The sequence below is a fragment of the Haliotis rubra genome, unplaced genomic scaffold, assembly GCF_003918875.1.
Source record: "Haliotis rubra isolate DU_JTF1 unplaced genomic scaffold, ASM391887v1 Scf929, whole genome shotgun sequence".
In the NCBI taxonomy this organism is placed as follows: Eukaryota; Metazoa; Mollusca; class Gastropoda; order Lepetellida; family Haliotidae; genus Haliotis; species Haliotis rubra.
The window spans coordinates 228,497-255,715 of NW_025767667.1; the positions used below are offsets into that span (position 1 = coordinate 228,497).

General features: G+C 40.9%; 1 protein-coding gene across 1 annotated transcript in view; it reads left to right on the plus strand.

Annotated features, from left to right (window-relative positions):
- Window positions 1-27,219, plus strand: part of LOC124264517 — a 166,090-nt gene that overhangs the window by 103,271 nt on the left and 35,600 nt on the right. The window contains exon 6 of the mRNA XM_046699257.1: window positions 27,036-27,043. Coding sequence (XP_046555213.1) covers window positions 27,036-27,043 — 8 coding nt within the window. The remainder of the gene's footprint in view (window positions 1-27,035; window positions 27,044-27,219) is intronic.

Sequence of the window (27,219 nt, forward strand, 5' to 3'; positions counted from 1 at the left end):
TGAGCGTATAATGTTATGCATAAGCACATAAATCCAATTCATACACACTTATGTCGTTCAGATATCTGGCTGTATTTTCTTCGCTCACTCTTTCCGGAAAGATGCCAAAATAAAAAATTCGTAGCACAGTGCTTTTATCGGTGCGCGATGAAAAGCGGAGAAATTTACAGCTTTTTAACGCATAACAAAAATTTGGACAACATTTAGCAAGGTCTATTTCTCAAACCGCAGAGGTTGTTGCACTTATATTTATACCAACGGATAGGAAATTTAATATTCTACATTTCTGTGTAATTGTATAGCCGTACGTAGATCCAGCACCACGCGAGCGCAATTCTCGCACAACGTTTACTTTTCAAAGCATATGAAATTGTGCGCCTGAAAAAAAACTCGGCAGCCAGGGGGTTAAGTTTTAGAATGAATGAATTCACGTGTTTGTTATGAACGAAAAAATAGTTACGTAAGAATATGACCTAATTGAGAGGTCATCGGTTATCCAATCAAATCGTTAGAATCTCAGGTAAAGTCGTTACGACACAGGTCAACGCGTTACGACACTCGTGTGACGTACGAGATTAGTATGCAACTACCCATACGTTGACCTCGTGGGTAATAAATAAAGATACAGAACATCGCGTATGAATACAACAGTGAGAAATATATAGTTCCCGTTGTCAGAATTAACATGGGCTTTGAAACATGACCTGATACATCATCAAGTACAATTCTGGGTTCCTCTGTACGTAATTCACAAGATTACATAAACTTTACAATGCAAAACACTAATCTGAGTCAAAAGTAGCGGTAACCCCGTTGCGAAATAGACTGGCTGTCAAAAACTTAAAATGGCGGGCGTCACCAAAACATGTAGCTCGGCCTTGATTACAAATTCACCAAAGAATGGATAGTTATCGAGTGTCAAGGGATTATGATCAGTTTGTCGAAGGACAATGTAAGATTCATCCATATCTGATAGTTACTTTTCGTAACTGGACGCTTAGAGCGAGGAAATGTCTAAACGTTACGGTCAATTCAAAAACTCTTGAAAAGGTAAACAAGATCGTTCTGACAGGCGACGTTGTTGACATTGACTCTTACAAAGTACAAGTGTGTTCTAAACCAATAGCGGAATGTGATGGCACTAGCTTACGATGTTTTACGAATGGTATAATTATAATTATGGTATAATGCTCAAAACAACATGCTACGATCTTTTGCTAGATTTCTTACAAAACAGATTTCAAAACACTGAATTACGTGAAAACGAGGTTGTCAATAATACTCGTATATAGCTGCAAAACTAATTACACGATAATTATAATAATAATTTCTGCACTGCCATAAACTATAAAAAATACAGATGGGAAATATGTAACAGATATGTCATGATGCCTAATCATTTACAAGCTTTTATAACTAAGAAGTTTGCAATTAAAATGCAGGAGTAATATCTAAATATTCGTGATGGCCATCACAATATCACTTCCTGGTTGAACACGGTTCATCTTGGTCAATACAAACCAGGAACCAACGTTAAATACTAATAATAATAAATGTGCATTTGTCACGCGCAGTTTCCATGTACAAGGCACGTGCTCAAAACGCTCATGTTACATTTATATACATATGTACAGGGAGGGAAATATAGGTAGTTGTAGTAAGAGGAAATCAGGTGAGTCTTCAGCAAGCGTTTGAATGCTGCTTTAAGGTCAAAGGGGCAGATTTTATGGCTCATTTACATGTCACTTCCTGGCTGGACACAACACTACATGAGTTGTGCTGATGGCAGATGTTTACAGAAGCAGGAGCTACAGCATGTTGGTGGACATTCCAAATCACATCTCACAAACAGAACCCCTTAAGTTATGACAGTCACGATTGTTCCATCCAAACCCAAACAACCATAAGATAATTTCTACACACTCCTCGTGCACATTTATATGTGAGAGTGAAGGTTCCCCTTTATAAGTTTTAAACTTAGGTTCCCCCGACTGTCAGTTCGTGTACGTCGCGTTTGACCCATCAGTCCATCTGTAGACGTTGGACCTTGTCGTGTCTCGCAGTCCAATCCAGGGACTGACTGAAACAGAACCAGGAGGTATTGATGGATGTGTGTGACTTGCTGCATGTCAATTCCCAAATGGAAACAAAAATAATAATCCGAAATCTAATGACGTAAAAAACGTAAAACATTATCTGTGAAAGAAATGATGACATTATTCAGCTCGCTGCAACAATTGTCATGCTTCCAAACTAGGTGTTGGCAGAGTATCGACGGAAAAGGTGATCTTCATACAGAAAGCCAAGGAGAGATAGTGAGTGAGTAAGTGAGTTTAGTTTTACGCCGCACTCAGCAATATTCAAGTTATATACTGACGGTGTAGAGTGTGTCTGAGCGAGTACAGGGTAACTGCCGAGAGGTGTGACTGGCGGTGTAGAGTGTGTCTCAGCGAGTATAAGGTAACTGCTGAGAGGTGTGGCTGACGGTGTAGAGTGTGTCTGAGCGAGTACAGGGTAACTGCCGAGAGGTGTGACTGGCGGTGTAAGGTGTGTCTGAGCGAGTACAGGGTAACTGCCGAGAGGTGTGACTGACGGTGTAGAGTGTGTCTGAGCGAGTACAGGGTAACTGCCGAGAGGTGCGATTGACGGTGTAGAGCGTGTCTGAGCGAGTACAGGGTAACTGCCGAGAAGGTGTGACGGAGGGAGTAGGGTGTGTCTGAGCGAGTACAGGGTAACTGCCGAGAGGGTGTGACTGACGGTGTAAGGTGTGTCTGAGCGAGTACAGGGTAACTGCCGAGAGGGTGTGACTGACGGTGTAGGGTGTGACTGACGGTGTAGAGTATGTATGAGCGAGTACAGGGTAACTGCCGAGAGGGTGTGACGGAGTGAGTAGCATGTGACTGTTGAGAGGATGTTAATGTCGTGAGGACTAGCCAGGAAAAAGTGGTTGATTATATCATACAGACAGAAAAGGTAGAAGACCTTCAATAGAAAACTGTAATGCTATCACTGATACATACGACTGTTTACATTCACTGATACATTCGTCATGAGTCTTGAAGACCTTAGCTTCAATAGAAAACTGTAATGCTATCACTGATACATACGACTGTTTACATTCACTGATACATTCGTCATGAGTCTTGAAGACCTTAGCTTCAATAGAAAAAACTGTAATGCTATCACTGATACATACGTCTGTTTACATTCACTGATACATTCGTCATGAGTCTTGAAGACCTTAGCTTCAATAGAAAACTGTAATGCTATCACTGATACATACGACTGTTTACATTCACTGATACATTCGTCATGAGTCTTGAAGACCTTAGCTTCAATAGAAAACTGTAATGCTATCACTGATACATACGACTGTTTACATTCACTGATACATTCGTCATGAGTCTTGAAGACCTTAGCTTCAATAGAAAACTGTAATGCTATCACTGATACATACGACTGTTTACATTCACTGATACATTCGTCATGAGTCTTCAGAAGACCTTAGCTTCAATAGAAAACTGTAATGCTATCACTGATACATACGACTGTTTACATTCACTGATACATTCGTCATGAGTCTTGAAGACCTTAGCTTCAATAGAAACCTGTAATGCTATAACTGATACATACGACTGTTTACATTCACTGATACATTCGTCATGAGTCTTGAAGACCTTAGCTTCAATAGAAACCTGTAATGCTATCACTGATACATACGACTGTTTACATTCACTGATACATTCGTCATGAGTCTTGAAGACCTTAGCTTCAATAGAAAACTGTAATGCTATCACTGATACATACGTCTGTTTACATTCACTGATGCATTCGTCATGAGTCTTGAAGACCTTTGCTTCAATAGAAAACTGTAATGCTATCACTGATACATACGACTGTTTACATTCACTGATACATTCGTCATGAGTCTTGAAGACCTTAGCTTCAATAGAAAACTGTAATGCTATCACTGATACATACGACTGTTTACATTCACTGATACATTCGTCATGAGTCTTGAAGACCTTAGCTTCAATAGAAAACTGTAATGCTATCACTGATACATACGACTGTTTACATTCACTGATACATTCGTCATGAGTCTTGAAGACCTAAGCTTCAATAGAAACCTGTAATGCTATAACTGATACATACGACTGTTTACATTCACTGATACATTCGTCATGAGTCTTGAAGACCTTTGCTTCAATAGAAACCTGTAATGCTATCACTGATACATACGACTGTTTACATTCACTGATACATTCGTCATGAGTCTTGAAGACCTTAGCTTCAATAGAAAACTGTAATGCTATCACTGATACATACGTCTGTTTACATTCACTGATGCATTCGTCATGAGTCTTGAAGACCTTTGCTTCAATAGAAAACTGTAATGCTATCACTGATACATACGACTGTTTACATTCACTGATACATTCGTCATGAGTCTTGAAGACCTCAGCTTCAATAGAAAACTGTAATGCTATCACTGATACATACTTCTCTTTACGTACTCCTTGGCGTTGAACAAGCCTCTGATGATTTTCTGTTTCTCTGCAGTGTCTATCTTGACGAGCGTGGCGCCGTCAGACCTGCACATCTTCAAGGCTTTGTCCCAAGTACTTTCCACTGGGAAAGTCGTGTATCCCTTTGCTTCAGCTGAAAGTAGAACATGGAACGCAGTCACAGAGAGAAACCATCACAGCTGCCAACCTACTGGTATTCATGCATGACAGTTTCAAGAACAAATTATGGAACTACCAATGCAGCACAATAGGGAAGCCAAATGGCGCCAGTTTGGTAGCATAATATATTTTAATATAGCTCATTATATCAGCTTTTTTCTATATTTTTCATTATCTAATTTGTTACTTTTATTGCTTTGTCGTAAATTCGCTTATGTTATTATTTTCACACTATTTTAAAGTGAACATGTCGATATTGTTTCATTGTTGCTTCAAACTATGTTTTCTTTAATATCGGTTTATTTTACAATTAAGAAATATTATTGTATTTTTCTTTACTCATTTGAATATTTATTTATTTCCAATTTTTTAAATGTTTTGGGATGTCTATAATTAGACTTACAACTAAAAAGAATATCAATTAAATTATGAGAAAATATTTTGGAGTAACAGTAAAGACTCGAATATTTAAAAAGTAATCAAAGAAATGAAGAGTTTTACTTTATATACTTATTATACTTAGCATTGCGAAATATAATTTAAAGCATATTAAGAACATTCATACTTTCATCATTTGGCATATCATGGACATATCAATGACTTATTGTTTCACGAGGACTTATTGTCTAACTTTGTTTTCAAATCTTTAATATCCCTGGTTCAAATGAATTGACTACTTGAAGATACCATTTAAAATACAAACAAAACTTCTGACTCCATATGCTTGACTTTTCATTTTCTTAAAAGTAGTTAACAGGGTCACAAGAAAATAATACTAATAATAACTATTTTATTTTCCACGCTTGTGACTTTGGACCCTGTAAGATACTGTAGTAGACGCATCAAACGGTACTTCATGTCTAATTCTGATCCTGATTGGATCATATGAACAGTTAAACTCAACACTAACCTCTGATTCTGTAACGGTTTGGATACAATTGACGGCCAAACTCAACACTAACCTCTGATTCTTTGCAACACCATAGTTACAACTTTAAAAACAGCCAAATTACCACACACATATGTAGTTACAACTTATGATAGAGACCAATCTCTATCAAGTAGCTCACATGGAGATGCCCGCTCACGATGTTAAACATATCTTCCAGATTTACTGCGTCATAATGTGAATCTGTTGCTGTTGAAACGTCCACACAGTCAAGCAGAAAGTGGTTGATGTTGGACACCTCATCACAAGAGACAGACTTAGCAGGTTCATCGCCATCTGCTTTAGGCAGAAAGTCAGGCTAAACCGACTGTGGCCAATACGACATCATCGAAAAATTACCTCATCATGTAATATTGCCGATGCTAAGTAAAATTTTAACTCACTCAAGACCCAAGTATGTATAACCGATTGTTGGTTTCAATTCCTGAAGTTTATTTCTTCCTACTTTTTGCACGATCAGCAGTGGAGATAAGGGCTTGTCAAGAGCTGCTTTAGCTGCAGCATCGGCTTTTGTGTTACCTGCTATGTCGACGTGACCCGGCAACCAGCAGAGGATGATGTCACATTGGCCAGTAGAAAGATTGTTGTAACGTTCTAAAATGTCTAGGATGATAGGGTGACTTGAAGTGACATGAAGGGAAAATAATGAATCTGTAAACACGATGAAGTTTTTGGAATGGGTCTACTGTTTAATATAGGTCAAAGCCGTGACGATAGCTTTGGCCTCAGCAGTGAAAATTGAATTATTGTCGGGAATAATTATTTGTTTCATACTTTTTGAGTTTGGTAAGGTAAGATCGACCTGTGGTGTCACCATCTGCCACGTCAGTTCGTCCTTCCTTCCTGTGGGTTTGAAATCACCTTACAGGATCAGCAGTAAGGATTTATCAAGAGCTGTATAGCTGCAGCATCGGTCTCTGTATAGCCTCCAGTGTCTCCATGACCAGGTAACCAGCATCGGTCTCTGTATAGCATCCAGTGTTTTCATGACCAGGTAACCAGCATCGGTCTCTGTATAGCATCCAGTGTCTTCATGACCAGGTAACCAGCATCGGTCTCTGTATAGCATCCAGTGTCTTCATGACCAGGTAACCAGCATCGGTCTCTGTATAGCATCCAGTGTCTTCATGACCAGGTAACCAGCATCGGTCTCTGTATAGCATCCAGTGTCTTCATGACCAGGTAACCAGCATCGGTCTCTGTATAGCATCCAGTGTCTTCATGACCAGGTAACCAGCATCGATCTCTGTATTAGCATCCAGTGTCTTCATGACCAGGTAACCAGCATTGGTCTCTGTATTAGCATCCAGTGTCTTCATGACCAGGTAACCAGCATCGGTCTCTGTATTAGCATCCAGTGTCTTCATGACCAGGTAACCAGCATTGGTCTCTGTATAGCCTCCAGTGTCTTCATGACCAGGTAACCAGCATCGGTCTCTGTATAGCCTCCAGTGTCTTCATGACCAGGTAACCAGCATCGGTCTCTGTATTAGCATCCAGTGTCTTCATGACCAGGTAACCAGCATCGGTCTCTGTATTAGCATCCAGTGTCTTCATGACCAAGTAACCAGCATCGATCTCTGTATTAGCATCCAGTGTCTTCATGACCAGGTAACCAGCATCGGTCTCTGTATTAGCATCCAGTGTCTTCATGACCAGGTAACCAGCATCGATCTCTGTATAGCATTCAGTGTCTTCATGACCAGGTAACCAGCATCGATCTCTGTATAGCATCCAGTGTCTTCATGACCAGGTAACCAGCATTGGTCTCTGTATTAGCATCCAGTGTCTTCATGACCAGGTAACCAGCATTGGTCTCTGTATAGCATTCAGTGTCTTCATGACCAGGTAACCAGCATTGGTCTCTGTATTAGCATCCAGTGTCTTCATGACCAGGTAACCAGCATCGGTCTCTGTACTAGCATCCAGTGTCTTCATGACCAGGTAACCAGCATCGGTCTCTGTATTAGCATCCAGTGTCTTCATGACCAGGTAACCAGCATCGGTCTCTGTATAGCCTCCAGTGTCTTCATGACCAGGTAACCAGCATTGGTCTCTGTATTAGCATCCAGTGTCTTCATGACCAGGTAACCAGCATTGGTCTCTGTATTAGCATCCAGTGTCTTCATGACCAGGTAACCAGCATCGGTCCCTGTATTAGCATCCAGTGTCTTCATGACCAGGTAACCAGCATCGGTCCCTGTATTAGCATCCAGTGTCTTCATGACCAGGTAACCAGCATCGGTCTCTGTATAGCATCCAGTGTCTTCATGACCAGGTAACCAGCATCGGTCTCTGTATAGCATCCAGTGTCTTCATGACCAGGTAACCAGCATCGGTCTCTGTATAGCATCCAGTGTCTTCATGACCAGGTAACCAGCATCGGTCTCTGTATTAGCATCCAGTGTCTTCATGACCAGGTAACCAGCATTGGTCTCTGTATTAGCATCCAGTGTCTTCATGACCAGGTAACCAGCATCGGTCTCTGTATTAGCATCCAGTGTCTTCATGACCAGGTAACCAGCATCGGTCTCTGTATAGCCTCCAGTGTCTTCATGACCAGGTAACCAGCATCGGTCTCTGTATAGCCTCCAGTGTCTTCATGACCAGGTAACCAGCATCGGTCTCTGTATTAGCATCCAGTGTCTTCATGACCAGGTAACCAGCATTGGTCTCTGTATTAGCATCCAGTGTCTTCATGACCAGGTAACCAGCATCGGTCTCTGTATTAGCATCCAGTGTCTTCATGACCAGGTAACCAGCATCGGTCTCTGTATTAGCATCCAGTGTCTTCATGACCAGGTAACCAGCATTGGTCTCTGTATAGCATCCAGTGTCTTCATGACCAGGTAACCAGCATCGATCTCTGTATAGCATCCAGTGTCTTCATGACCAGGTAACCAGCATTGGTCTCTGTATAGCATCCAGTGTCTTCATGACCAGGTAACCAGCATCGGTCTCTGTATTAGCATCCAGTGTCTTCATGACCAGGTAACCAGCATTGGTCTCTGTATAGCATCCAGTGTCTTCATGACCAGGTAACCAGCATTGGTCTCTGTATAGCATCTAGTGTCTTCATGACCAGGTAACCAGCAGAGGACGATGTCATATTGGCCAGTAGAAAGATCGTTGTAAACTTCTGAAATGTCCGGGATGTTTCGAAGGCAAGGTAATGGATCTGAGAAGAAGATGGATCTGTTTTAAAGGTGTTGTCGTTTAAGTCAATACCCTAAAGATAGCTTTGGCCACAACAGTGAAATTGTCAGGGATTCTAGAGGAGACAGTCTTGGGTCCAATTACTGTAGTACTGGCAACTTGGCCATCATCCTTGGATCCGTCTGTGAAAATGGGTCTATGGCTGTTATGCTTAGAACGTAACTAGTTGTATTCCTGTTGGAACACCAAACGATTTGTTTCGGATTTTTAAAGGTTGGTAAGGGTAAGGTCCACCTCTAGCTTCACCATCTGCAAGGTTGGGGAAGATAGGAGTCGGTTATGTGCTATGATATTGAGTATAGAATCTAAATTTGTTAAGTCAGAGTTATAGCTCCATTTCTATAGCATGTTGAAACCATCCACAAAAAGTGCCCCTTTACCACAAGTCTGAGAGACTGTTAATCTGACAGATAGGATGCTGCGTTGAGAGACACCCTGGCCCATTTTTAGATGTTTTTAAGGCGGAGTTATACTGCTTTCTATTGCGTGCATGTTCTTACCAAGACATGAAATATTAAAATCATCCACGAAAAGCGACATATCAACTGGTGAAAGCGATAGTGAGGCTGTTAATTTTGATGCTAAAAGGTGTGACAGACAGGATGCTGCCTTGAGGGATGCCTGATCTTGGTGGAAATAATCAGACGGTGTGGAATCAACTCGTACTTGAAATTATCTGTTGTTTAAAAACTGAGACATGAATTGAGATAATCTGCCCCTCAATCCAAGTTGTGATGGAACCAGACTTGGCAGATTGCGAAACACGTTTTCATAGAGATGGTTGAAAACACAATTGTATGTTGGATTGGATTTAATTGAACGTAATTTAGTGATATACTGCAGTGAGAGTTTAATGCGGCGTTGTTCAAGGGAAGGTTTGTTGGCCTCTGCATATAGACTGTCTACCGGAGAGGTCCTAAAATCTCCGAAACAGAGCCTAAGGCCTTGTTGGTGGATAGAATCTATTTTTTAAAACTGCTTTTACAGGTTCCACCATAGACAATGGAGCCATAATCTAGTTTACTGCGAACCAATGATCTGTACAAGTGAAGGAGGGTAGTCTGATATCCTCCCCACTCTGTAATTTACTTTGAGTAAGGCAAGAGCCTTCAAGCACTTGGTTTTCAAGTATTTTATGTTTGGTACGAATGTCAAGTGACGGTCGAATATGAGTCCCAGGAATTTCGCCTCTTCTACTACCTTGATGTGAGAACCATCTAAAGACTAGTCTGGATCCCTGTGTGGTTTATATTTACGACAAAAGTCAATACAATTTGTTTTGGATTTTGAAAACTTAAAGTCATTTTCATTGGCCCAGTTTTGGATTTTGTTAAGGCAGAGTTGTACTTTGCATGTTCTTACCACGGCATGAAATGTTGAAATCATCCACGTCATTAGGAAGGATATTTACCGTTCGTCAAAATGTCACCAAATATATTGAGTAGTGCTTCCAAACATGAATCAGGCAGGTGTGTCAGGAGCTAATGGTGAATATCATCAGCTCCTGTCGCAGTGTCAAGAGCTTGCCCGAGGGCAGTGTGTAATTCATGGGAGAACATCCTTTATCGGGGTTAACAGTGTTTGGTTTCTCCTCCTGATGCTGTTGGTGTCTCTGGAACTTGATGATAAGGAATGGTGTCGCCAGGTTTGTTGGCGATTTCAGATGTATTGGTTAACGGAGATCCATTATCTTTGAGTGAGTGAGTGAGTTTAGTTTTACGCCGCACTCAGCAATATTCCAGCTATATTGCGGCGGTCTGTAAATAATCGAGTCTGGACCAGACAATCCAGTGATCAACAGCATGAACATCGATCTGCGCAATTGTGAACCGATGACATGTGTCAACCAAGTCAGCGAGCCAGACCAGTCGATCCCGTTAGTCACCTCTTACGACAAGCCTTTTGTTGCAAGCATGGGTTGCTGAAGACCTTTTCCACCCGGATCTTCACGGGTTATCATCTTTGAGACAGCAAACACATCATGTTCTCAGATTCAATGTCTTGCCTTCAGGCACTACAAAATGTCATTCCGAGTCATTAATCATCCTCAAGATTTTTACAATGATATTTCTTCTGGCCAAGCTAAACCAACTAAAACAGCTCTTGACAGATCGTTATCTTCAGTGCTGTCTTAAAATGTAACTATGTATGTATTCCCAAAGTCAGTGAAATTTGACGAATTCGTGACAAAACTTTACACCAAAACGCAGCTGTTCCCATGCATGATATCTGCACATGCTTTACAGCAATTTGATGCATGATCCTCGTGCAATTCATCTGCATAAGGTTTGCAGTTGGTTCCCCCAAGAAATTCAACTTCGATGTAACCATACATACATACATAACATATAGTGAGCGCTTTAAGTTAGTCTAAACTTCTGATGGGTAGTATAGGTCATGTATGTCTCCAGGCGCTTCTCCCGGTATTAAGCTGGTTGCCAGCTTCTTTTACGCGCGCCAGCTTACGATATGCGAGACGGGGCCCAGCTTACTTCCGGTACCAGATTTACGGTGACAAGCGTATATTCAAGGACCAGTTCTGGTTCCAAATTGCGCGACCGCCAAATATGACCTTGCTAGACCGGACCAAGTGTAGGTTCTTTGTCACCGGGAGAACGAAGGTCTCGCGAGGTGCCGTCACCTACTTATGTGCCAATGAAGAAATGTGTATTCTAAGAAACTCCTTTAGTTTTTAAAGTGTTTATGTGCAGACTCGGCCCCGTAGGAATGACCACTGTATTGTCTTGTAGAGACTCTACTATTCCATAGACCACCGACAAATAGCTGGAATATTGCTAAGTGCGAAGTTAGGCCCAAACAAACAAAAGTATTTATGTAACTGTATGTAAACAATCAAAATTTGAATACAGATCCGAAAAGAGCAAATACCTTAAAGGTCACATGCAACCAAAACATCAAACATAATTAAAACACATTTATCACTTCTTCATGACATATAATATGCATTGCTGATTATGAAAAAACAAATAAACAAAATTATTTAAGAATTGAATGTCAGTTTGTGTGTTTGCACTGACAAATGAACGATGTCCAAGCGGTGTTCAAACTCGTGTTCAAACTCGTGTGAACGAGCGAGTTTGCAATTAACAAGAAGTTGCTATAATTTCGCACTTTGAAGTTTACACATACGTTTTCCACCCACTTGTAGATGATCATTGTTTAGTGTGTTTTAATACCTGTAAAATGTTGTAATGCCATTCGGTTCAAGAACGTACCTATTGCAGCGATGTTTGTATACACAACGATTCTTTTTTACACATGTATCCCAACCCTTGAAGAAATAGTTCTCAAAGTATTCGATCTTTAAAATATAACAACAAATTCGTTATGAGGTTTGAAACTGCTTTAATAAGTATAATCAATAACAGTATCAAACAGAAACAAATATCAGAAGCAATAACAATACCATTTTAACAAACTGGCATTGTACCTTTTCACTTGTAAATACCTTGTTTGACCGCGTAATAATACACTGACCGACTTCGAAGTTGTGCGACGTGGCGAATAGGAAACAGATCTTGTTGTATTCTATTTATTTGTGATTGTTTATTGTGAAATTTATTGAGCAGTTGTTAAACAGACCTCGGGGCAGAAAACCGCCGGATGAACCCGCAAACTGCGAGACATTAAACTCCTGTGAAAAGGAACAATGTTCGGCAATCCGTTTGGTAGTGACATTGCCAAACTTGGGGTGACTTGAAACAGGTTCGTTCGCGAAATTGGTATCACCAATTATTGGGGGTCCTTGAAACCGAAGCGAAAAACGTTCACACACGTATGAACGGTGTTTACACAAGTATGAACGATTAGAGGGGGTTAAAGAGTAATGAACCTTGAAATTTAGATCACATGACCGCGCTCTCAATCAACCAACGTTCGGGAATCTGTGTAAATTTGAAAGCACGAAATTATAAGCGTATAATCGCTGATCAAAAGTGCAATATTTTGTACTTGGGTTTACCTCCCTCGAAACGAAGCAGCCGGGATACCGAACCCAGTCAGAGTGGGTGGGTGTGCACTCAAGTGTAACGGCTTGTTCATTAGCAGATGCCGCCTTCACGGCTCATTGAGTGTGTATATATAGAAAGTTGGGTTTTGTAAATACATGCTCATTTTTTTGTGTATAACATTTTGCAATCTACAGACATCATAACATGTCATGTGTTCAAGTATCACACCTGCCTGTCTGTGTAATTACATAATGTGACAGAGACCGAACTCGGGCCATAAATCAATGCGTTTTGTTTATGGTGTATAGCCTGATTGGTGTTAAGTTCAAATTGCATGTGGTCAGTGATCGCAGTTGTGTATTGAATATTGTCATTAGCAAACAGGCAGGCAGACACACAGGTGTCAATAAAACAAGACATTGACAGCGACATATCTATATCACAGTTAGAAATTGTGTCAACTCTAAATAATGACATTGCTTTTAAGTATCGAACTGAGAAAGTGACTCGGTAAGAAGAACGTGTGGAGAAATAGACAAATGAAATTATATAAACAGTTTATTTACTGTCATAACATACAAAAAGCTCGCGCCTGTGAGTTATCAAGAAAACATTATGAAAATAGCTCACACCAAAGCCTTCACCGAGTATTCACCAGACAGCCCGCCTCCAAGTTGCGCGAACCTATTTCACTGCGCACGTGCTATGAGCGCCGCCCAGCTGTTGAAACTCGTATTCCCCAGAAAAGTCTGGGGAAAATTAGTGAAACGTTTGAACTCCGATTTCGCACGGTTTTTTTTCACCGCGTTATTTTCAACTTTATAAGTTGAATTTGCATTTTTGACGCTTTGTTTCGGTAAGTCCATACCGAAGGTATCAGAATCTGCAAAGTTGTTTTTTACGTTGCATGTGACCTTTAAACAAACTAATAACAGAATAAATGACCAGGTTTCTGGAAAGAACTGCGAAATATTCGCGGTCAAAACCATAATCAACCATATATTGACAATAGTACTTCTTTTTACATTTCTTCAAGAAGATACTGTTACTACTGTTTTAATGCCGGTGGTAGTAATACTCCCGTCGTGATGAAGGCAAGGTGAACGAAATAGGCCATTACAGTCCTGGGTCTGAAATTACTACGCTCGAAACAGAAGCTGTCATTAATAATCTAAAGCAGCTAGGTTTGAAGGTATTCATGAAATGTTGAAACAGTCTGAAGCAACCATTATGCCTTCTTTTATTTCAAGTCATTTGACTGTGGTTGGTTTCCTGAGACAAAGTCAAACCTATTGTCCCTATACATAATGGGCGGTAGCCTGGTGGGTAAAACATTCGCCCATCAGGGCAAAGACCGTGGTTAGATTCCCCACATGGGTACAATCTGTGGTGTCCCCAGCTGTGATATTCCTAAAAGCTGCATGAAATTAAACTCAATCGCTCCCTCACTCTGAACATAAAAACACAGATCTGCAAATTCACTCATCACGCACTCAATCTAAACATAAAAAGAGAGATCTGCAAATTCACTCATCACGCACTCACTCTAAACATAAAAAGAGAGATCTGCAAATTCACTCAATCACTCCCTTATTTTGAACATAAAAACAGTGATCTGCAAATTAAACTCAATCACTCCCTCACTCTAAACATAACAAGTGTTTGCCACGGATATGGCAATGTCCCCCGCCGCTAAAGAATGGAATATCTATATTTACTACGTTTTGTTTTTTTTGGTCACATAAAAGATGCCTGTAAAGACTGGTGCCTGCAGTCACCCAATGTTGGCTGTCAACATAATTGAAAACAGTGGGTGCAATGCTTTATGAGATAGCGGGTTTAAATAAGTTTGAAAAGAGGTAAAAGTGTCGTGGTGACCTTGAAAATAAGATCAAGGTCACCCAAATCGACTGGTGTCTGAATAATCGCCAAATGTAGGCTTTCACCAAATTTGAAGACATTTGGTACAACAGTTCATGAGATATCGCCTTAACAAGAGTTTGAAAAGTGGTCAAAGTGTCGTGGTGACCTTGAAAATAAGGTCAAGGTCACCCAAATCGACTGGTGTCTGAATAATCGCCCAATGTAGGCTGTCACCAAATTTGAAGACATTGGGTAGAAGAGTGCATAAGATATCGCTTTAACAAGAATCGTGACGTGTGTACGTAAAAACGGACGCCGCTGAATACATAGTCCCCCGTTCCGCGTTGCGGACAAAACAGAGATCTGCAAATTCACGCAATCACTCCCTCACTCTGGACATAAAAACACAGATCTGCAAATTAAACTCAATCACTCACTCACTCTAAACATAAAAACACAGATCTGCAAATTCACTCAATCACTCCCTCACTCTCAACATAAAAACACAGATCTGCAAATTAAACTCAATCACTCACTCACTCTAAACATAAAAACAGAGATCTGCAAATTAAACCCAATCACTTACTCACTCTAAACATAAAAACACAGATCTGCAAATTCACTCAATCACTCCCTCACTCTCAACATAAAAACACAGATCTGCAAATTAAACTCAATCACTCTCTCACTCTAAACATAAAAACAGAGATCTGCAAATTCATTCGATCACTCACTCACTCTAAACAGAAAAACAGATATCTGCAAATTCCGGACAGCTATAGAGGGGTTTCATTTAGTGTGGGGTATTGGTAACATTTACGAACTCATATAAAATGTTTGAATTTGCAAATAGGCTCTCTATAATTTGCAAATTATAGAGAGCAAGACACCTCAGAAGTTAACAATGACCACATCTTCATTGTAAATGCTTTTCTCAAGAAAAGAGGAAAAGAAAATTGTATTTAGTTTTTATTTAGAATAGCGTCAGACTCTATAAACCGTATTAAAATATTTTGGGAAGACTTGGTGTTCATGTTAAAATGTCACGAGCCTTCAAGACCATTTATGCATCTGGAAAAGAGGCTTATGTAACATATAGCAATGTCACTGATTATTTTGTCCAGCGGGTGTAAAGCCGGGTTGTATCAAGTCGTTTGTTATATTCATTTACAATCAACCAGTTGTCAACAGATGCAAAGCAGTATCGAAACTACACGAAGGAAAATTGCTTGATATTGAATTGTACCACCTAGTATGTTCGACTTGTAATTCAGGTCCAGAAGATGAACACGATTTTGTGTTAATTTGTTTTCATACTGTGAAGATCATGCTTCATAGGTCATGCAATATTCCCGATGTCATCGGTAACAACTCAAATGTGTACAAATTTAAAACGCTCATGATTTGAAGAAAAAAATGTTACCAGACCTCTGTGTGAATACGTGTATTTTGCTTCAAGAAGCGTTAAGTCAAAGACAGCCATCTGCCAGTGTAAATCGTTGTGAATCTATGCTGTAAATGGGCCAGTGGATTTTGTTCGGAACAAAAACTAATGCAGTATATATTTTGTTTTAAGTAAATTATATCCGGGTGGGGGTTCTGGATTTCTAGGGTCTGGAGAAGAGTGGTTCCATATGTCGAAATACCTTCTAGAGAGTTCCACAAGGTTCTGTATTAACCCATAGTTGTTCAAGAGGACACCCACATAACACTTGACTCAGAAAAGTGTAAAATCAGATAACCCGCACACTATCGCAGTTGTACAAACAGTATTGAATATGTTGCAAAATTTAGTTTAGAACATTTGACTGAAGTAAGTGGCTACAATTACACTAGTGATTTAAACTTTTGATGGGTTGTATAGAATACATTTCTGACAACTCGTATGCCCCTATATGGTCCCTAATATGGTGATGTACCTTCAGTTGTAGGCGATCTACAGCTAATCTCTATATGTTCTGTAGATATACTGTTGTATGACTCAATGCTAGTTTTAAGTTTCCACCTGTGATAGTCTAGTTATTTTAGTGTTCACACTCCTCACACTCACTCCTAACTAAATTTCAACAAAAAGTAATGAAGTTCTACTGAATCTAAACAAAAACGATGCAATACAAATTCCACATCAACACTGCCATGTAAGAATTCTTAGACATACCTTATACCTTGGTGGCAGGTGTACCTTTGTGGTTATTGTAATATGGTTGCAATATTGCCGATGTGATGTACAGTTTTAATTCCCGATCTAATCAGCCACAAGTGGGTAAATCATAACGAAGTCTTACCTTCTTCAATGTCAAAAATAAAGGATGCCGCCAAAGTAATTGTTAAGTTGATGCCAAGCAGCTTCCTCATTGTTGTAACACCCTGACAAAAGCCTCACAGAACCCTATAGAAGCCTCTCACTTCACCCTGTTAACTAGCTTTCACTTCACCCTGGTAACTAGCTCTCACTTCACCCTGGTAACTAGCTCTCACAAGCACACGAGGCTCACAGCATCCAACAGCTCTGCTCCGCTAAAGAATAGTCCACTACGATCTCAAAGACATCACTGCCGAAAGAAATCTGTCGATGTGTCTTTGGTTTCTAAACTATTTCAACACTTTAGGATCAATATAGCTTGAATGCCACGTGATGTTTCCTGCATCCCAACGTGTAAATAATTCTTGTGCTTGACAATATAATATAACTACCCGATAAATGGCTTTTTGTACAACTGGAGTTACATGTATAAAACATGGAAACGCCAGAAAGTCTGTCAATGAATCACTCCGGATAGTCTGACACAATACATCTATCAAAGTAAGATATATATTCCAAAGAAATGCGTCTCAACTGAACCACATCTAGGCTTGTAATTACTATTTATCTTTAGTACTGCACATGCACGCAGCATCCACTCACACCACCCAGACAGCAACCACTCACACCACCCAGACAGCAACCACTCACACCATCCAAACAGCAACCACTCACACCATCAAGACAGCAACCACTCACACCATTCAGGCAGCAACCACTCACAGCACCCAGGCAGCAACCACTCACACCATCCAAGTAGCAACCACTCACACAGTCCAGACAGCAACCACTCACACCACCCAGACAGCAACCACTCACACCATCCAGGCAGCAACCACACACATCACCCAGACAGCAACCACTCACAGCACCCAGAGAGCAACCACTCACATCACCCAGGCAGCAACCACTCACAGCACCCAGACAACAACCAATCACACCATCCAGACAGCAACCACTCACACCACCCAGACAGCAACCAGTCACACCATCCAGACAGCAACCACTCACACCATCCAGACAGCAACCACTCACACCACCCAGAGAGCAACCACACACATCATCCAGACAGCAACCACTCACACCACCCAGACAACAACCACTCACACCATCCAGACAGCAATCACTCACACCAGCCAGAGAGCAGCCACGCACAACACCCAGACAGCAACCACTCACACCACCCAGTCAGCAACCACTGACACCATGCAGGCAGCAACCACTCACACCACCCAGACAGCAACCATTCACATCATCCAGACAGCAACCACTCACACCATTCAGGCAGCAACCACTCACACCACCCAGGCAGCAACCACTCACAGCACCCAGGCAGCAACCACTCACACCACCCAGACAGCAACCATTCACATCATCCAGACAGCAACCACTCACACCATCCAGACAGCAACCACTCACACCATTCAGGCAGCAACCACTCACAGCACCCAGGCAGCAACCACTCACACCATCCAAGTAGCAACCACTCACACCACCCAGACAACAACCACTCACACCATCCAGACAGCAATCACTCACACCAGAAAGAGAGCAGCCACGCACAACACCCAGACAGCAACCACTCACACCACCCAGTCAGCAACCACTGACACCATGCAGGCAGCAACCACTCACACCACCCAGACAGCAACCATTCACATCATCCAGACAGCAACCACTCACACCATTCAGGCAGCAACCACTCACACCATCCAGGCAGCAACCACTCACAGCACCCAGGCAGCAACCTCTCACACCATCCAAGTAGCAACCACTCACACCGTCCAGACAGCAACCACTCACACCACCCAGACAGCAACCACTCACACCATCCAGGCAGCAACCACTCACATCACCCAGACAGCAACCACTCACACCATCCAGGCAGCAACCACTCACATCACCCAGACAGCAACCACTCACAGCACCCAGACAGCAACCACTCACATCACCCAGGCAGCAACCACTCACAGCACCCAGACAGCAACCAATCACACCATCCAGACAACAACCACTCACACCACCCAGACAGCAACCAGTCACACCATCCCGACAGCAACCACTCACACCATCCAGACAGCAACCACTCACACCATCCAGACAGCAATCACTCACACCACCCAGAGAGCAACCACACACAACATCCAGACAGCAACCACTCACATCACCCAGACAACAACCACTCACACCATCCAGACAGCAATCACTCACACCAACCAGAGAGCAGCCACGCACAACACCCAGACAGCAACCACTCACACCACCCAGACAGCAACCATTCACATGATACAGACAGCAACCACTCACACCATCAAGACAGCAATCACTCACACCACCCAGACAGCAACCACTCACACCACCCAGACAGCAACCACTCACACCATCTAGGTAGCAACCTGTCACACCATCCAGACAGCAATCACTCACACAACCCAGAGAGTAACCACTCACACCACCCAGACAGCAACCACTCACACCATCCAGACAGCAACCACTCAATCCACCCAGAGAGTAACCACTCACACCATCCAGACAGCAACCACTCACACCACCCAGAGAGCAACGACGCACACCATCCAGACAGCAACCACTCACACCACCCAGACAGCAACCACTCACACCATCTAGACAGCAACCACTCACACCATCCAGGCAGGAACCACTCACACCATCCAGACAGCAACCACTCACACCACCAAGACAGCAACCACTCACACCACCCAGACAGCAATCACTCACACTACCCAGAGAGTAACCACTCACACCATCCAGACAGCAACCACTCACACCACCCAGACAGCAACCACTCACACCATCCAGAGAATAACCACTCACACCATCCAGACAGCAATCACTTACACCATCCAGGCAGCAACCACTCTCCGCATCCAGACAGCAACCACTCACACCATCCAGACAACAACCACTCACACCATCCAGACAGCAACCACTCACACCATCCAGACAGCAATCACTCACACAACCCAGACAGTAATCACTCACACCATCCAGAGAGCAACCACTCACAACACCCAACCAGCAGCCACTCGCACCACCCAGACAGCAACCACTCACACCATCCAGACAGCAACCACTCACACCACCCAGACAGCAACCACTCACACCATCCAGACAGCAATCACTCACACAACCCAGAGAGTAACCACTCACACCATCCAGACAGTAACCACTCACAGCACCCAGACAGCAACCACTCACACCATCCAGAGAAAACCACTCACACCATCCAGACAGCAACCACTCACACCATCCAGACAACAACCACTCACACCATCCAGACAGCAACCACTCACACCATCCAGACAGCAATCACTCACACAACCCAGACAGTAATCACTCACACCATCCAGAGAGCAACCACTCACAACACCCAACCAGCAGCCACTCGCACCACTCTGACAGCAACCACTCACACCACCCAGAGAGTAACCACTCACATCATCCAGACAGCAACCACTCACACCACCCAGAGAGTAACCACTCACACCATCCAGACAGCAATCACTCACACAACCCAGAGAGTAACCACTCACACCATCCAGACAGCAACCACTCACACTACCCAGACAGCAACCACTCACACCACCCAGAGAGTAACCACTCACACCATCCAGACAGCAACCACTCACACCACCCAGAGAGCAACCACGCACACCATCCAGACAGCAACCACTCACACCACCCAGACAGCAACCACTCACACCACCCAGAGAGGAACCACTCACACCATCCAGACAGCAACCACTCACACCACCCAGACAGCAACCACTCACACCATCCAGGCAGCAACCACTCACACCATCCAGACAGCAACCACTCACACCATCCAGGCAGCAACCTCTCACACTACCCAGACAGCAACCACTCACACCATCCAGACAGCAACCACTCACACTAGCCAGACAGCAACCACTCACACCACCCAGGCAGCAACCACTTACACCATCCAGGCAGCAACGACTCACACCACCCAGACAGCAGCCACTCACACCACCCAGGCAGCAACCACTAACACCATCCAGACAGCAACCACTCACACCACCCAGACAGCAACCACTCACACTAGCCATCGTCAACAATTGCAAAGAGACCCTGTTCCCCAATGGCAGAACTTGTTATTGTTAACTTGTTATTTCCTATGTGTTGAGTCCTATTGTGGAACGTACACTCTAACTAAATATATATATCATTACCGGTATAACTGTGTATTCTTGTGTATATATTATCGTCACATCCATGTTGTGACAGTTCACCCATAAATGTGATGTGGTGTATGTAACATACCTAATGAATTACACACAGGTGTGTCTAGATTTATGACCAGATATTCACTTTGTTTGTAATTGCTCATAATGAGGTATGTAGATTTATGACTTTACATTCACTTTGCTTGTAATTGCTCTTGAGGTATGTAGATTTATGACCTTGAGAGTTATGTGCGACATGAATACACACAGATGTGTCACATTCTGTTATTTGCCAATCAGTCAGATAACAGCTCCACTTTGTGTTCTTTGTGTGTGTATGGTCTGGTTAGATATCGTGAGCTGGTTACAACAATTGGTTTCACTTCAATCAAGGATTAAGAAATAAATCAACAACTTTCATAATATTAATATATCATTAAGATTCAATTCATAAAACACAAGACATTAAATATATATACAAAACAGCAGTTCTGTCACAATAGTCCGCAGTTCTGTGACATCTAATGAAGCAGCCGATTCCTGAACATAGAGATATAGAATTAGAGTCAAGCAAAAAAACAACGAGAGTTCCAGAATCCATTTTAACACATCGTTTAGACAAACAATACTTTATACGCAAGTCAATGCTAAAAATAACATACCCTGACTGCCTGATGGTGTGTTGATGGGCCTTTGGGTGAACTTGGACAGCATGTTGTAAGTCTTGTTGGTGCAGATCCCAGCTCCTTATCTGTGCTGTCATTCTGTGAACATATGTGAATTAGAAGTTCTTAGCTTATCCTGATAAGTGCAACGCAAAGATGAAATGAGAATGAACATTCATTTAAAAAACATTACCTGCACTTGAACTTGGTCAACCTGGAGCTTTCTGCGCATCCGAGTATCAGCTGCAGCCTTCCTCTTCCTCTTTTGGGTGGGTTTTGGCAGAAGAGGGGTTTGATCAATGTCACCATCAAGGTCCTGAAATCATATTAACATTTGTGAAAAAGATAAAATAATAACATGCTTCCATAAGAAACTATATTTACATAAACCGTTCTGAGAATCTGCTGAGATTGTCCGCAAGTGTAATACTGTAGCAATGAACCGTTGCAAGGAATTTTTTGTAAAACAAATATTCAGAAACTATATCCTCTCTTCGATACACGGGTACACGTGTTTTTGTAGTTGCATACGATGTCATGTAAACTAGCCAGATAAGGTAGAAAAGGGTGTAACGAACCAATCAGCGTTCAGATAATAGAACGGCTCGCATGACAAGTCTGCTGAGGTGGTCAGATGCCCAGTCCCGTGTCTGTCACGGTCGAGAGGGCAGACACTGCCCATCCGACAACGGATCGCGGCAATTAACACGTTGGCTCGAAACAAGAACCCCTCTGCATCAGTAGCCCTTAATTCCCTGATATTCTAGTTATTGAGAAATCTGTAATGTATGTACCGGACTGACAATTGTTTCAATGCCATTATACTAAACTTCCTAAATGCTTATACTCTTTCACATTCTAAAGCAAACATAATTAAACCGATTTTCCCCTCAAATTTAACTTTTTGACGTTTAGGAATTTTCATTACTACAGTAAAATTGTTACTCATCGTAGAATATCATTCATCTATTAAGATTTTCAAAATTCCCCATGATATGAAATGACGATAAATAATTGGTATTAAATAAAAATCAAGATTGTAATAAATGATAAAATTTAAAACTGATGATTGTTCATGTAAGCTCGTCAGACTCCACAGTTATTGTCGTACACACGTGAAACACTTCATGTGTCATATATATCAAAATTATAACAGTAGAGTGATTTGGTATCCCACAATATCAGTTCTTTCCACACACTCAACATCTTGGTTCAACAAAAACAGGTAAATATAAAGTTTGACCAATGTACCTTTTTAAATGTTGAGTCAATTCATCTTTCAAAGTGTTATTCTTGTATATATTTATCATTGTTTTAATTTATTTATTTTTATTTTTAGATAAAGAATGTTTCTCATCCTCAGTTTGACAAAGTAGACAACTGAACCCTGGACCTGCCTCAATTATCCCAGTCGAGACTAACTGTGCCTGGTAGTAGTAGTTATTTGCTTTATTTAACGTCGCACGCACAACTAAGATATTTCGGCGAGGGGTAGTACACTTATTAAGAAATGAGGCGGGGGGTAGAAGAAATAGAAATTTTGAAAGAGTGGTGTTACTACAAAAACACACAAAAACACAAACAAAAACAAAAAAACTGAGAAGTGTGCCCGGCGCTGGACAACGGCCATTTTATAGTCGTTGTTCCGTTATCCCACCATTTGTATGTTGAGTATGATTATTGTGAAGTTTGTGTGTATGGCAGCGGAAACAGGATACTGCTTCATTTTTCTGCCTATCACATGTATGAGTTGATAGTGAATAAAAAGGAATGGGAAGAAATGAAATGCGTCTCTTAGTTTATTGTTGGTTTCCATTTACAGAAATTAAAATCAAAGAATCTAAAATGGAATCTAGTTGGAAACTCAGTTACTCAGTTTCAGTGAATGGAAACGAACTGGATTCCCCAATTGCCCACTTTACGGATGGTTTCCAGGTTTCAGGAAACCATGTCATTTTTGTAGTGTTATAACATTAGAAGTAATAGCAAGGGACAGGTTACCTGATTACAATGTGACGTGATAGTACATGATTTGAGAATACAGCAGCACCGAATACTGGTGATCCAGCTCAGGAGCGAGAGATGACTGAAAATATAGAACAAACTTTATGGATAACAACTTCTTTTATTCGTGAGTGTGACGTTTCGATTCAGATTCTTGTACCGTTGTCAAGGAGGAATGGAACATGAAGAAGGGGGGATGTATATATACACTGAATGTAACAATGTAGCAAAGAAAACAACATAATTAACATAATTGGCTGGGCAGTAAGGTGATGAAGGACTGAGTGTTATGTCACATAATGGGTTATCTACCTCTAAACGAATTTCAGGAATATCCCTATTAGGAGCAGCTACTCTTGCCTGATCTGCAAAGAAATCATACATAATGTTTGCTATTTCAGCACCATCATCATATAGTTTATCGTTATGGATTATCGAAGGAAAAGTATTAATATTGGTGGTGTGTTTACTTTTTATATAATTCTTAACTAAACGCCACCATGTTTTTGTACCATGTTCATTATTCATTTGTTCATCAATTTTATTCATGTACATCTTTGCATTTCTTACTGTGGATATGACTTTATTTCTACTCAATGTAAAAAGTGCCCAGTCAGATGGCCTGGTGAGTTACGCCTTTTTGCGAATTTATGATGGCGATTGCGTTTACGAATCAATTTACGTACCTCACTATTCATCCAGGGGGCGTCCCGGGGCCTTATCGTAACGACCTTATTTGGAATATAACTATCGAACAAGTCTGTATTCAAAAACATTTTAAGTACAAAGTCCAAATGAGTTTCATTTAAAAACCTATATATTCATTACATTATTATTTAATAACAGAAAATGTCATAGCACCAAATTCCAAAGCAAGCAATTCGTTATTCACATTACATAGTTATAATGTATGATCTACCTTTTAATAACGGTTATTTTTCGTTGCCAGTTCAAAAGGATTTTATTAATGTGTTCAAGTCTCTTCTTTGTATTGATCACCCACAGGTTTTCTAGATGAGTATTTAGCTTATTCCCAAGGCATCAATATTGTCACAAATCCAGTCCAGCTTGAAATCATGGGATAAAGTTTATTTTACAACCAACCATTGCACCAATCCAAACCGCTTTTGTTTCGTCAATGTTTATATTCAGACCAGACATATCGTAGAAAGTGTTAAGTGTTTTCATTGCTTCATTCAGAGAGACTTCCGAAAAGTCTAGGAATAATTCAGAATCGTCATCATATTGGCCAGTGATATGTTCAGTTTCGTTTAACAATATACCCTTTGTTTTATTCTTGTCTCTTATCATTATACCTCATATTTCGGTTACAAATATAAATGAGTATGGAGAGATTGGATCACCCCGTCTACAACCCCTTTATTATCATAAAACGAAGACAAATGCCCATTCAGTGTGATGCATGATAATGAATTAGAAATCAATATATTAACCTATATAGTGTACATGACAACAAAAACCGAATTTATCACAGGCCATCATGATAAATTTCATAGAGACAGTATCGAGTAGGCTGTTTCAAAATCTATCAAGATCAAAGACCTTTTTTGTTTTTTGTTTTGATTTCAAACATTATAGCGTAAAGAAGTCTGGTATTTTCTGAAATGCCCCTTCCAGGGATGAACCCAGTTTGGTTTTCATTTACAAGGCGATTTAGTGCCTTTTTAATTCTGTTTGTTATACATGTACTTATCAGTTTGTATAATGCATTTACGAGTGAGATAGGACGCCAATTCTTCACAAAATCTTCTGTCTTTGCCTGGTTTAGCGATACAAGGAATCACTCCTGTTCTGTTGCCCATTCTAATCTCTGTTCTTTTTCACATTTTACTTACGCTTGTTTTCTTTTCCGTGTGTTAGTTGTTTTGAAACTCTCTGGGAGGGAGATAAAAAGTGATGGGCCAGACCGCATGGTCTTATTGGGTTTCGGTTTGGGAGCCAATCTCCCAAATGCGTGTACAAGAGGCACAACTTATGGCTTGCATAGAGTAAGTAGTACATTCGAATGATCACTGATGTTTCTTGAGAATGTATGAATGTATGAAATACAATTTACCCTTCCAAGTATGCTCAATATGTTTATTATTGTGGGACCGTCATCTTCGCTTTCATTGATTTAGGTATGCGTTTCAGTTTCACAGTAATTATATGTAAACAACTTCATCAGGTTGGTGTATACAGTAGCAGATGCATTAGTAACAAGGAAATGTAATATTTAATGCAACTGGGTAATGTCGTAATTGGTATGCACTCCACATGTTCGAGATAATGGTTTGAAGCGTCCGTAAAAAGAGTTTTGATTTATACATTGTCCATTAGATATAGCACTCAAAGGTGGTTTATCTGTTATTCAGTTCATGAGGAATATGTCCTTTGTCTTTTAAAAATTTGATATATGGAAGCTATTTACAGTTTTTGTATTGTTTTGCAGTTTTTTACCCGTTCTAAGGAATAAACTTGGAAGATTCCAGTGAAATATGGGTTAACTTACTGTTATATGATCTTGCCTGAGATTGACACAGTACAACTCCTCTATTCATCGTTATAATCATAGAACGAAGGTAAAACGTGTCCCTAACATATCTCAGAGCCCATATGTTAGATCATTCCAGAAAAGTTTAAAGAATTCGATGGAAGAACCATCTAATCCAGTACTTTTTTAATTGATATAATAGCATGTGCAAGTTCTTCAAGGCTAATTTCACGTTCCAGTTGATCTGATGTGTCTTCATTTAAAGAAGGTGTCACTATCTTAGTGAAAATGGCTCAATCATCAATTATAGAGGTTTTCGTAAAATCGTTTTTGTTCATTTATGATTGTTTTCCTATCCGTTATTTCTTGACCGTTATCAATAATAACAGTTGATAAATGGCAAAATTAATTGTTGTTTTCTCTCCTTCTTCATACCATTGTCTTCTATTACGAATTTGTATTTCCTTTCATTTCTTCTTCGTTCATTGTTTCAAGTTCGATTTTAGTTTTAGAAAGATTTGCAAGTGTTTACTTAACACCATAAATTCGTTTTGTTTTTTATCATTTAAAGCAGATAGATAAGTAAATAGAAATTTATTAGCACACCATAGAAAATATTCTTCAACATTGAAATGTATCAAAGATATGTCCAGGCCGTTACTGTTATTTGTCCAGACCGGTACTACATCAAAACTCCTTTGAACAGTAAAATTACATGCTTAAACTATCTTAACTCTTAAAGTAATTATACGTTTGTTATATTTTAAACATTACAGAATAACGTTTTAAAATACAAATCATTGTGTCCTAACCGTTACAAGGAACTTTGCAGAATGGTAACGCTTTAGACAGCAACGGT